Source organism: Brassica rapa, chromosome A10 (assembly GCF_000309985.2).
Source record: "Brassica rapa cultivar Chiifu-401-42 chromosome A10, CAAS_Brap_v3.01, whole genome shotgun sequence".
NCBI classification, from domain to species: domain Eukaryota; kingdom Viridiplantae; phylum Streptophyta; class Magnoliopsida; order Brassicales; family Brassicaceae; genus Brassica; species Brassica rapa.
Window position 1 is genome coordinate 2,953,556 of NC_024804.2, and position 11,317 is coordinate 2,964,872.

General features: G+C 38.7%; 3 protein-coding genes and 2 non-coding genes across 11 annotated transcripts; 1 reads left to right on the plus strand and 4 right to left on the minus strand.

The window, feature by feature from the left end:
- Positions 1 to 41: 41 nt before the first annotated feature.
- Positions 42 to 126, minus strand: LOC117129470. Its single transcript, XR_004453117.1, has one exon. It is a non-coding gene; the product is annotated as a small nucleolar RNA snoR114 (small nucleolar RNA).
- A 4-nt stretch (positions 127 to 130) lies between these two features.
- On the minus strand, positions 131 to 201 carry TRNAG-GCC. Its single transcript has one exon. It is a non-coding gene; the product is annotated as a tRNA-Gly (tRNA).
- A 149-nt stretch (positions 202 to 350) lies between these two features.
- Positions 351 to 3,454, minus strand: LOC103844001 (UDP-xylose transporter 3). Of its 5 annotated transcripts, none has more exons than XM_009120774.3 (10): positions 3,268 to 3,454; positions 3,015 to 3,057; positions 2,742 to 2,924; positions 2,250 to 2,434; positions 2,110 to 2,177; positions 1,742 to 1,874; positions 1,497 to 1,658; positions 1,124 to 1,399; positions 765 to 863; positions 351 to 591 (listed from the first exon to the last, which is right to left on the minus strand). In XM_009120774.3, exons 3-10 carry the CDS (start codon positions 2,860 to 2,862, stop codon positions 574 to 576), a joined length of 1,062 nt encoding a protein of 353 aa, XP_009119022.2. In that variant the 5' UTR covers positions 2,863 to 2,924; positions 3,015 to 3,057; positions 3,268 to 3,454; the 3' UTR covers positions 351 to 573. The 5 variants fall into 5 exon arrangements, with proteins under 5 accessions (XP_009119022.2, XP_009119023.2, XP_009119017.2 ...); XM_009120775.3 differs by having other exon boundaries at positions 765 to 860; positions 3,268 to 3,453; XM_009120769.3 differs by having other exon boundaries at positions 354 to 863.
- Positions 3,455 to 3,799: 345 nt separating this feature from the next.
- LOC103843999 (nardilysin-like) lies at positions 3,800 to 9,735 on the minus strand. 3 transcript variants are annotated; one of them, XM_009120767.3, is made up of 21 exons: positions 9,401 to 9,731; positions 9,274 to 9,335; positions 8,733 to 9,148; positions 8,577 to 8,652; positions 8,445 to 8,491; positions 8,086 to 8,198; positions 7,868 to 7,941; positions 7,661 to 7,756; positions 7,452 to 7,571; positions 7,130 to 7,363; positions 6,864 to 7,012; positions 6,546 to 6,702; positions 6,262 to 6,411; positions 5,802 to 6,181; positions 5,584 to 5,733; positions 5,302 to 5,484; positions 4,966 to 5,169; positions 4,781 to 4,884; positions 4,544 to 4,697; positions 4,335 to 4,456; positions 3,973 to 4,216 (listed from the first exon to the last, which is right to left on the minus strand). In XM_009120767.3, exons 3-21 carry the CDS (start codon positions 9,042 to 9,044, stop codon positions 3,973 to 3,975), a joined length of 3,069 nt encoding a protein of 1,022 aa, XP_009119015.1. In that variant the 5' UTR covers positions 9,045 to 9,148; positions 9,274 to 9,335; positions 9,401 to 9,731. The 3 variants fall into 3 exon arrangements, with proteins under 3 accessions (XP_033138671.1, XP_009119015.1, XP_009119011.1); XM_009120763.3 differs by lacking the exon at positions 9,274 to 9,335 and having other exon boundaries at positions 9,392 to 9,735; XM_033282780.1 differs by lacking the exons at positions 9,274 to 9,335; positions 9,401 to 9,731 and having other exon boundaries at positions 3,800 to 4,216.
- Positions 9,736 to 10,221: 486 nt separating this feature from the next.
- LOC103844000 (putative protein TPRXL) lies at positions 10,222 to 11,317 on the plus strand. Its single transcript, XM_009120768.3, has one exon. The coding sequence runs from the start codon at positions 10,671 to 10,673 to the stop codon at positions 11,154 to 11,156; it is 486 nt and encodes a 161-aa protein (XP_009119016.1). The 5' UTR covers positions 10,222 to 10,670; the 3' UTR covers positions 11,157 to 11,317.

Here is an 11,317-nt window from a genome sequence, read left to right on the forward strand (position 1 = left end):
AAGCGTACCTGCTTTCATGCACCCTGACCAAAAAGAAAGAAGAGCTCAGGTGCGGCGATGTCATCTGGATACCAGAAGATTGCGAAGGACCCAACCATCGCTTAAGCCACAATTTCATCACAGCTCAGAATGCACCAGCCGGGAATCGAACCCGGGTCTGTACCGTGGCAGGGTACTATTCTACCACTAGACCACTGGTGCTTTGTTGTTTCATATATTTCATATAAATTGACATAAAAGAAAAAAAAGAAGTGGGATTCTCTGTATATAATCCATGTAACGGAGTCCGAAATCAAACACACGTTTCCGGCATTGATGAATACAGCCACAACATCAAACATGAGATAAAAGAAAACAAGAAGTGAGGAGGTGTATATAATCCATGTAAAGGAGCATGAAAATCAAACACAAGTATCTAAATAGCCATAACCTTGGTATACAGTTGTACCACTAGTTCCAAATATGACAAAAAAAGTGCTCTGTAGAATAAAGTTGGATCATCGAAGTTGCGTCTTCCCTCTCACTCTGATTTCTTCCTTTTTCCCATACGGTGTGGAAAGCTGTTGTTTTCTTTCAGTCTCCCCTAATTCTCTGCTATGCGATTGTAAAAGTGAACAAACAAACAAAAGAGAGAATTAAACAAGTTTAAAAAAAAAAAAAAATCTCTCTGAACGAAGCTGATACAAAAGAGAGTTGACATATATATAAAAAAATATAACGATGTTCAGCTTTTAGGCTTAAAATTCTTTATTTGAGTTCCATACAGGAGCCGCCGTCTTTTGCACACCACCACCACCGTCTGATAACACTCCGCTTCCATTTTCAACTGCTATTAGCGGATCCTTCTCGCTCTCTTTCATCTGCTAAACCAAAACTAACATGAGTTTTTGTTTTCTCTTGTTTACTTAAGGACACCAATATAACATCACACAAATTCAGCATAGACCTTTTTACCAACCAAAACAATGCCTAAGATTCGGTTGTTAATTCTGATAGCAGCAGTCTTTGCCCTCTAATTATTTCTTTTATTGCACCAGCAATTAGACTGAAACCACTTTCTTAAGGAGAAGATGGTTTCGAACGAGAGAAGTAGGTTACTCCTAATTAGCTAGAGGAAATATACCTGAGGCAACTGAGTTGAAGATGTTTCACTTGCCTTCTGCTGAGTCTCAATCGAGCAGAAATAGGAATACACAACCATTCCAATCACCGCCACCATAATACCGAGAATGTTGCGCCAGTTGAATGGGTCTTTCAACAACACATAGCCAAATGCTAGAACCAGGCATGTCTTAAGATGTCCAAGAACCTGATATGTGACCGGAGACGTTTTTCCAATCACTAGAAAAGTGCTGAAGTTCACAGAGACTGATATGAGGCAGGACAGGACGATGAAGAACTGCAGTAAACAAAAGAAGCACGTGTAAATATATGTACACGGAAGCAAGAAGACCAGTGATTAAGTTGGGTAGAATCCCTAGTATATTGACTCTTACCACAACTTGAGAAGTGTACTTGAAAGCAAACACATTCTGGTTGGTTAGGAGCCCATCTAAAAATGGTCCAGTGACGAAAAGTGTAATTGCTTGATAAGGGCAAGACTGATAAAGAAGTTGCGTGGATGAAACTTTGAACTTCTTCTGGATGGTATTTGTCATCTGTATACAGTTGGTTAAGGAAACACGAAATGGCACAAGATAAAATATAAGCAATGGGCAAAGAAGGGTCAAGTATAGGATACAATTTGAGCAACACAAGTTGTGATAACAGCCAGCAGCGACAAGACAGAACCCAGCATATTAAGCTGAAGATCTGTGACGGTTGCAATTCCAACACCAAGGAGAAGGATGGTTAATGAAAACTGAATTTTTCGACTGCAAACAAAAAGAAGAAACGTGTCATAAACTAGGCCCTTGACCAGAGATTACAAAAGGGACATTAGAGTATCACTAAGTTGCTCGTCGTTAAATTAGAAGTCTGATAGTCAACTGCAAATGCATGACAATGGGAAAAGATAGATGATGTCGTATAAAACAGTATCCTCCAAACTAATAATTATTTAAGTGTAATAGAAATGTACATTGTGTAAGAAAACTTTTGAGTGCTAACCTGAACATTTTCCTGAAGAAGAGTGTCTCCAAGAGAACAGTACAGGGGATGATTGCTAGTTTCGTCATCTAATATCAACAGAGGAGAAGATGTGTCAAAAGGAAATCATCATGTGGCAACTGGAATGTCAAAGCTATTACCTGGTAAAAGCCAACGGAATTAAAGCCAAGGCTAAGGTTCAATAGTCCTATGGAGATCCCATTCAATATACCAAATCCCATCACAGCTCGTGGATCAAAAGGCTTGTGTTCAAACATCTTCATCCATAGTGCCACATGAAGGGAACAAAACGTGACCAGAAGATGCCAACTAGTCAAAGTAGTCGCTGTACATAGAAAAAAATAACAAGAATAAGTAACAAGATAGCCTATGAATGAAATCAATAGAGCATATCATGAGATATAAGGCTGACGCAGGCTTCAAAAAGAGTTCGATCATCGTCCTGCTCAGAAGTAAAATGATCTCTAACCAATCCTTTCAACACACAAGAACACGTATAGATCCAAAGGAAATAATCTCTAACCCCTATGATACCTATCCATCAACGCTTAAGAGTAAATTTAAGCATACGTATAGATATGGAGAGGAAATAATAGAAGATGGATACTCAACGGGGGGAAGAAAGAGGTTACCGAAGGTGAAGCCAAGGGTGCTAATAAGCGCCTTGTTACAGATCACGATCGACACAGACGATACGACGGATAAACTCAAAGCGCCGATTGTTCCCAGCTGGAACTTCTGGCCCTCGCTCATCTTCGCTCTCCTAATTTTTTTATTTTTTTATTTATTAATCTCTCGCTTCAATCACGATCTATCTATCCACCAAAATAATTTCACATCGGTTTCCGAATCACAGGTGAGAAAAAAAACGTTAAGGAAACAAGATCGATCTGGAGAAAACGAACCTCATACGGAAATGCGAGAGAATCGAAGCTGGGGGAAGCTCAACTGCAGCAAAAACGAAAGTCGTTAGATAAATTTTGAAACAGAAGTTGGAGAACGAAGGAGTTATAGAAACGGAAAGAAGCCATAAACCCTAGATCTGCCGTTGTGAGAGCGAGGGAGAGAGAGATCAGAAAATTAGTTGGAATGGATATTGAGGAGACGCGAAAAGGAAAGAAGGAGAAGATATTAAGGAGGGAGAGAGAGAGAACTCACGGGAGAAGGAGAGGTGATTCAAACTTCGACGGAGGAGAAGAGATTCAGATTCTTTTGGTATAGAAGAGAGAATCCTATTTTTGCGATTCGATGATGGTCTGCACTCACCACCATACAGAGGAAAATAGTGAGAGAGAGAGAGAGAGAGAGGACGAAGATAGTTTTCGCTTGATTCTTGTATTGGCCCCACCAGCAATTTACCGCGGGATAAAAACCTAATAAAAAGTTACAAACTCACCACTACTATATATTATAAAAATTATTATTACAAATGATTATATAATCGGTAATTTTATAATTTTAAATTATATAATACGAACTAGTTTACGAGTAACAATTTTCTTTGTATCATATAATAAAGTAGTTTATTTTTGTTAATTTATGATCAATAATATTTTTCTAAAACATTAGTTCAAAACTTTAATATATAAAATGTTAATCAATCATTTGACTTAGGAAGCTTCTACTACGATGTTATATTCTAAATCAAATTCTATTAAAATGGTCACTAGCTGGCATGCTTGTATAGATCTATACCTCAACCAACCGACAAAACATATTTTAAAATGCACAAACAATCATAATAAAAGCGACATTTTGGTGTTTTTTGCTCAACGTATAACAAAAAATTTAAGCTCAATGAAAAAAGAATATCAAATGAAGAATTGAAAACTAGAGTATACTAGTAGTGTTGTTTCTCACTAACTAACAGAGGCTTGGGTAAAATTTAGAAGTTGACTTGAAAGCCACAGCGTCTGCAATGACCTGCATCGACTTGGGATCTGTCTGAGTTTCTTTCATATCGGTGTTGCATCCCCACACCCTAACCGCAAGCCTACGGCATTTTCGTGATGATTCTCTGAAATAGGTTTTGTACCACTCAATCACATCTTTCTTCTCTATGCTCCTTAGTTCTTCTGCCTCTTTGTGGGAGAAATCAAACATGTACCTATGTGATAGATAGAGAGAGAGAGTTAACTCGATTTTTGTCAGCGACGATGAAGCAACTCACTGAACTTTGATATGAAACTACGGATCTCACGCTTTAAACCCTTGAGATCATTTACCTTTTGTCAACAATCTGACTCCATAAGTCATTTGTCTCAGACAAGAGAGAAGGGTCCTTTTCTAGCAATCTAGCAATCATACCGCTTCTATAATCTTCAAAGGAATCTTCATCCAGTTGTTCCTGCAAGTAACATTTGTGGAATGAGATGGGAAAAGGCTTCAACGTAAGCTTAACATCTTCTTCTTCTTTTTTTTATTAGAGACTTACCAGCAGAGCTTCGATGTCTTTTATGAAATTGTCGACTCTCTCGAGCAAATGTATTGGACCGTATTTGGAAGATTGAACACAGAAACAGAAACCCTGGACACGATAAGTTAAGCGAGGGCCACACTCGACAACATAGCCAAGCTGCTCCTTTGTCCTGTAACCAAAATTTATTTATATGACTATACATAAATACGGTTTGATCTATTACAAAAACTAGAGAAACATGTGATGACTAACCTCAACTGATTGAACAATGGCTCTCCTATGATTTCATGAAATAGATCCAGCATAGCTTTCATTCTTGTTGACTGAGCTTCTTCAGGCTCGATTTGATAGTAAAGCTGCAAAACAGAATTCATGTTCAAATTCATAACCATGACTATCCGAGAAACCTACTATATCTTCTACTTGGCTGACTTTACCTCGACTACTGAGTTTGTTTCAGATTTGTTCTTCACAGTGACATCTCTTACAAGTTTGGCATTCAGAGGGAAGCACATTATCTGCTCTCCATGTCTACATTTGACTGGGAGCGGTTCAACTGTCAGACTGTTCTTGAATATGTTTGATATGTTCACTGTTTCGTCTTCCGACAAATTACCATGACACAGAGCCTCAATATATATCTGCAAACATAAAAAGTTATAATCTAACCGTTGCCCAATTTAAACAAAACCAGAGAACAATTGCAAATGCAAGTAGTCAAGTATTTAAGTAAAAGGGAAATCACATAAACTGTGGTTGGTGAAGGATGTTACCTGAGAGCGGACTACAGAAATAAAGCTGTTGAGATCAGCTAGAGACAAATCATTTAGGACAGACAACTTCTCGTCGCTGTCATAGATTCGTTTACACAAGAGTTGCAGTCTCAAGTATGTGGAATGGTTCAACGGCTTCATATTACTATTTCTAAACCCTCTCTCCATGTTTTCTTTGATAACCTGCAAGGTTAGATAGAGAAGGTTGTCACCGATGAGGAAGTTGAAGAATGAATGAGAATAAAGAGTATTGACAAACTATACATGCAAAATTTCACATACCTTAAATCGGTCCAGGCTTGGCATGAAGGATTTGGCTATGGCTAAGATTTTTGATAAGAGAGCTGGAATTTTTTCATTAAAGCCATACACTTTAAGCTCTAGTTTATCACCATACATGGATAAAGAAGTTTCGAGTTTTGCTATACTCGCCTGCAAAAGATAAGACATTCATGTCAGTAAAAAAACATCTAAAACGATTTTCCTAAAAGGTATCTTGCCTGGTATATAATCTCATTTAGCTCGTCTTTCAGAAGGTTGATAAATAGTTCCGTCAAAAGGCAGTTCTTCACACTGTCATATGCCCCCTTCAGATTTATGCGGAAGTACGTATTTGCTCGGGGAACCTTAAACGTTTCGTCAAGCTTGTACCAGAACTTCATTAACGGTTCATCAATTAAACATTTAGGGGGAGACTGACTTTTAGGATCCGCATCCGAATTAATAGCCCGGATGGAAAAATCACAAGGGATGAACTGGTTTTTTGAAGGAAGATGCAAAGAAGTATCTACTTCTGAAGGATTGCTCCATGTTTCCATCAAAGTCAATGGAACATCTTCTTCTACGTAACGAGAACCGAACCAAGGCTCAGTTTGGAACTCTGAAACCAGGAAGTTCAAAAGAAAGATGAACATTAATATGCAATCCAAAAGTTACATTCTCAACAAATCTCGAAAGTACCTTCTGACTTGACTGACTTCGAAACAACATCAATCCTCATGTTTTTTGGTGTGAAGAAACCCATGAGATCTTCTATCATTTTTGGATCCCATGTCTGGTATACATAATCACCATAAATAACGTGCTCTACTGGATAAGCAAGCATATTCCCTGTAGAATAACACTTTCGATGGTTATTATACAACAATGCGTAATAAATTATGAAAATATTTAGGCTTTACATGCCAACATAACCACTATTAACGTCTTAGAAGAACTAGATGAATGACAATACAAGTACGAACCTGAAAGCTCAGCAGCATAATCATCTGCAGCCTGCTCCTCAGCATATCTAAAGTCCATGTTCCCAATATCTTGGAGTTCCTTGAATATCCATTCTTGTGGTGACGCATCACGCAATAACTTGAGATATTGATAAATGTAGCCAATGATGTCATAAATCTACAAATAGAAGTTGCCATAAGGTCCAATGAAAAGGAGTAACATAAAAAAAAAAAAAAGAGAAGGACGACGGTATATGAAGCTATATACAGTTGAAAACGATTGAATCAACCCCTGCGTTAAGCTTAGTTAAAATATGTTAATTTATAATATTAAATTACCTTCTCTAAACCAGAGTCAGTGAGATGTATGGACATTCCAAAAACATAGGCCAGAGACGAGCGGTTTATTCCATCATCCCCAACACCAGCAGACAGAGAGGTTATCAAGCCCTTAACTTTAAGGAATGAATGAAGACTTCCTCTACCCTCTAGAAAAGATAACGGTACAAACAACGTTCTTCAATATGCAATTTACATGAGTGCATGCAAAAGCACGCTTTAAGAAAACTATATATAAACCATTAAAAATGGATGTGATTTCTCACCGTGTCCTAATAGATGTGCTAGATAGTCCTCCGGCTTCTTCACATAGGCATGGCGAAGAGGAGGGAGAGTCCATGTCAAATTAAGAGTATGAACATCTCTGACCGCTTCTAGGCGATATAATTTACCGCCTTCCCAAATAGGACCTTCTGCCACCAGAGTTGGCCTAATTTTGGATCCGTTTTTGACATCGCCAAATAGTTCTGCAACCCAACTTTCAAGCAAATCGAGAGGTTCTGCAAGATTTAATAGGTAACCAATATGAATGCAAAAACATTTTCCAAGAATTAGAGCGAAACACATCATAAACCTAGAGACTTTTACCTCCTCCAATGACAACGAGTTTCATCAATCCACCGTGGTAATATTCCTTGTACAATTTCACGATGCATTCCCGTAGATCAACACCATTTTCCATTGCACCACTCAAGCTCTTCTTGTTACCTTACATCGCACACGAAAAACAGATTAACTATAACTTGTTTCATGAACAACTGAAGTGTGGCAACAAAGGTACACCGAGAAGTACTTACCCCATGCGAATCTATTTAATGGATGACCCTTTGTAGACGTATGGCACTGAAGTTGTTGCAGACGACATGCATCATTTTGGAGGGCCTGGTTAAATTCTACAAATTTGGATCTTGTTAGCAAGACACATTTAACTATATAAGAGGTTAGTTTATCTGATGATGATTGAAGACTAACAAAGGAACAAAGGGCATGATTAACAGGCATACCTGAATCAACAGCAAGGAGTTCTCGTTCCATAGCTTCAGTCTTCATCAGCGGTGCAACAAAAAACTGAGAGAACCTAATAACAAGAGAACAAACCAAGGTCAATGATAACAAACTCTAGTCATGCATACCGACAAACATATATCGTCCACCTTGGTAAATTTACAGCAGATGATAGTTAAATAGATAAGTGAAGTGTCAGCGGAACCAAATGTTGTACCTTTTTAAGGCACCCTGAAGGAATTCTCTCTTGACTTCAAAGTGATAGCACGTATGCTCCATTTCGGTGTATGCGTTGGAGGATCCTCCATGCTTAGACAAGTAACTATCATACTACAAGCAAAACAAAGTCAAACCCAGAAGAACTCAAAGGATATATCATTCTAACAAAACAAAGTATGTACAACGTTGAAAAGACGAAATCCATTATCCAAGTTCTAAGTAAACATCTCAGTTATATCTAATCATGCTAATATGGTTAGTTCCTTAAACCTTAATTCAACGATAGAACCATCAGCATATGAATCTATAAATAGTGAAAAAAAACATTGCAAACATAGAACATAATGCATTGCTTACTTCATTCTCATCGGGGAACTCAGTGCTACCCATAAAAAGCATGTGTTCTGAACAAAACATTAACATGAGAGTGAATCCACACCATAAACAAAGGAAGTGGAATAATAATAACTCACAGAAAGATGAAAATACCAAGAAAGTGAGCCAGGCCTTGCGCCTCGGGAGGATCCAAGAAGCTGCCCATTGCAACACACATAGCTGCAGCTGCCTATAAACCCACAACACAAAACATATGAGTAAAAAATAAAAATTTGAGAAAAGAGTAAGAAAGCAGGTGATGTAGAAGACCTTTTTGGTCTGATGATCCCCTTTCTCTTTCACTTCATCCTCATCCTCATCTCCTTCCATTTCTTCATCGTCATCATCTTCAGAGCTCCCGTCACTATCTTCCTCTTCTTCTCCGTCCTCATCATCCTTATCCATTTGATCACCGTCGGTTTTCTTTCCATCAGCCGCAGAGCCGTCGAGATAAATATCTGGATCGTGGATAAGCAGAGCAGACAATCCGTTCTCCAATTCAATCACTCTGTATAACCTCCGATCGTTGGGTGACTTCACCACCACATCGTCCAAGCTCGAAACGGCTTTCGTAACAGACATTGTTCTCGCTCTGAGAAGATAACGACTCGTGAAGAAGTAGTTGTGCTGCAAGAGTATCTCCTTCTTAGGTCTTTTGAATCCGATTCCGCCGCTATTGCCTTCTTCTGAAATTTCCATTTATTTTTTTATTAAAAAACAAATTAGAATCAATGGAAAAAAAAACTGCAACATCTTGCCGTTATCTCTTTAGAGATACGACATGTACGTCGTTTCAAGCTAGAGAAACGACATTGATGATGGTACTTCTTCCACGCTTAGTCTTCTCCTTCGCTGTCGCCTGTGAAATCGAACCTACATCCGGGAACGAAAGAGAATTGAAAATTTGAATAATGAAAGTAGTTACAAACCTAATTGACCTTTACTGTACAATCCAAATCGAGGCAATGAATCGACGAGCGATAGAGTGCGGATATCTCTGAAAAATCCTAACATTGTGTGGTTGAGTTGGCAACGATGGCACTGGGAGAGATTTTCATGGAGATAGAGGACAGAGTTGTGGAGGAGAAGAATCTCGAGCGGTTAGAGAATCTAGTGGAGATTCTGCATGAAGAAGGCTCCAAATCAGTGAGTAAAGCGTAGTGTGGAGTGCACAGCAAAGTATCTTGCTTATGTGAGAGAGAGAGAGAGAGAGAGAGACGCAAAAGAAGCAATCAGATCATTTGTTGGCTCCGTGGGAATATGCCTTTATGCGATAAGGTTGGTATTTTGGTTACTAGTGACCTCTTATATAAGCTGTAGACGATCGTGGACGGGCCCACCCACAGTGACGCAACGCAAAGGCTTGTGAGATGTATGAGAGAATACGAGAGACAAAAGCTATGGCTTCTTTGTATGCATGAATCGGAAGAATCTAGGGAAGAAACAGGACAGGAGAGACAGAGCCAATGAACAAGTCTATCAAAACTCTACAGAAGCTGAGTCCCCACCTAGTCGAGTCAAGACCATTTTACTCTCCAGTTATTACCAGAGCGCTTGGAAAGAAGCTTTGAGCTTCCAAAATCGACCTTAGAAAAAGGAGGACCTTCAAACTTCAACGTTACGTGGATTACAGAACAAGAACATTGACGTTGACGTTGCTAATCCTTCTGCTACAAACAGGCCTAGCTTGATGGAGCGAAGAGCCACAAGCATATACTTATGAGGTACAAAATATTTTAAAGTTCATCTATGATATTGTTGTAGGTCTTCCTGTGTTTGAATAGCTAGTTTGATGGAACACCCAAGTCACACGTATTCACTAAGTTCATAGAGCAATATTCTAGTGTGCAGCTTCTCTAATCAAGTTTCTTCATTTCTCTTGGTTGATACTAACTTAATACTATCACGTTTCTAATAGTAGATACAACATCCATGAGTAGGTGGGGTGGGCTACACATATAAATATTGTACATATAGCAAACTGAAAAGAGATTGCAATATTTTAACAACTAGTCTTTTCTCATTCAAAACTATCTTATATTACAAAAAATAGGACCGTAAAGAATTAAAAAAAAAAACTTTTGAATCTGAATCTACATCTTCTTGGCCTAATAAGTAAAGAACAAAAAGTCAAGTCTCTTTGTCTTTTCATTCCCTTATAATTGAGCAAACCAGAAACAGATAAGTCAGTTCCTCAGAAACTGTCCAATGCCTCAGCTGGATCGCTCTAGGGTCTCTTCGGCTAAGCTCCTTTCTGTGGTCGTGGACGGCGACTATTATGGCCGATCATCTGCTGCGGTTCCCTTCAAATGGGAATCTCAGCCCGGAACTCCCATAAGACTTTTCAAACGATCTTCAGGTTCTGATTCCGATTTCAACTCTCCTGTTTCAGCTCCACTCACACCTCCTCCCTCTTACTTCAGCGCTTCTCCTTCCTCTACAAAGCTTAAAAGAGCCAACGTTCGTTCTGGTTCCTTGGTCAACAAGAATCGTAGCGACCCCTCATCTCCGGTTGCTTCATCTTCATCATCCTCGTCTTCAACATCTTCTGTGCCATCCTCTCCAATGAGGACGTCGGATTCGTACGGAAGGAACAGCAGAAGACCAATGTGGTACGGATCTAGACATTATAATGCTAAGTCTTCAGGATGCTACGGTTCCATCATCAAGTTGTTTCTAAGAGATGTCAAGTAATTATGTTTTTAAATCTCTCAAAAAATATGTTGGGTTTCTACTCTTTTTTGTAATCTTGGGAAATAATTTTCTGAAACTAATTGTCCTCAGATTCATTTCATCTCAATGAATCTACTGGTTGGGTCATAAGTCATAATCATATGCTTTTCATTAAACTCTGA

Coding starts and splice junctions, on each gene's coding strand:
- LOC103843999 (XM_009120763.3), bottom strand. CDS start 9,476: ATGTTAGGATTTTTCAGAGATATCCGCACTCTATCGCTCGTCGATTCA. Junction 8,492..8,576: donor AGGCCTGGCTCACTTTCTTG/GTATTTTCATCT, acceptor TGTTTTGTTCAG/AACACATGCTTTTTATGGGT. Junction 5,734..5,801: donor TAAATGAGATTATATACCAG/GCAAGATACCTT, acceptor TATCTTTTGCAG/GCGAGTATAGCAAAACTCGA.
- LOC103844001 (XM_009120769.3), bottom strand. CDS start 2,862: ATGAGCGAGGGCCAGAAGTTCCAGCTGGGAACAATCGGCGCTTTGAGT. Junction 2,178..2,249: donor ATTCCGTTGGCTTTTACCAG/GTAATAGCTTTG, acceptor TGTTGATATTAG/ATGACGAAACTAGCAATCAT. Junction 1,659..1,741: donor CAACTTGTGTTGCTCAAATT/GTATCCTATACT, acceptor AACTGTATACAG/ATGACAAATACCATCCAGAA.
- LOC103844000 (XM_009120768.3), top strand. CDS start 10,671: ATGCCTCAGCTGGATCGCTCTAGGGTCTCTTCGGCTAAGCTCCTTTCT.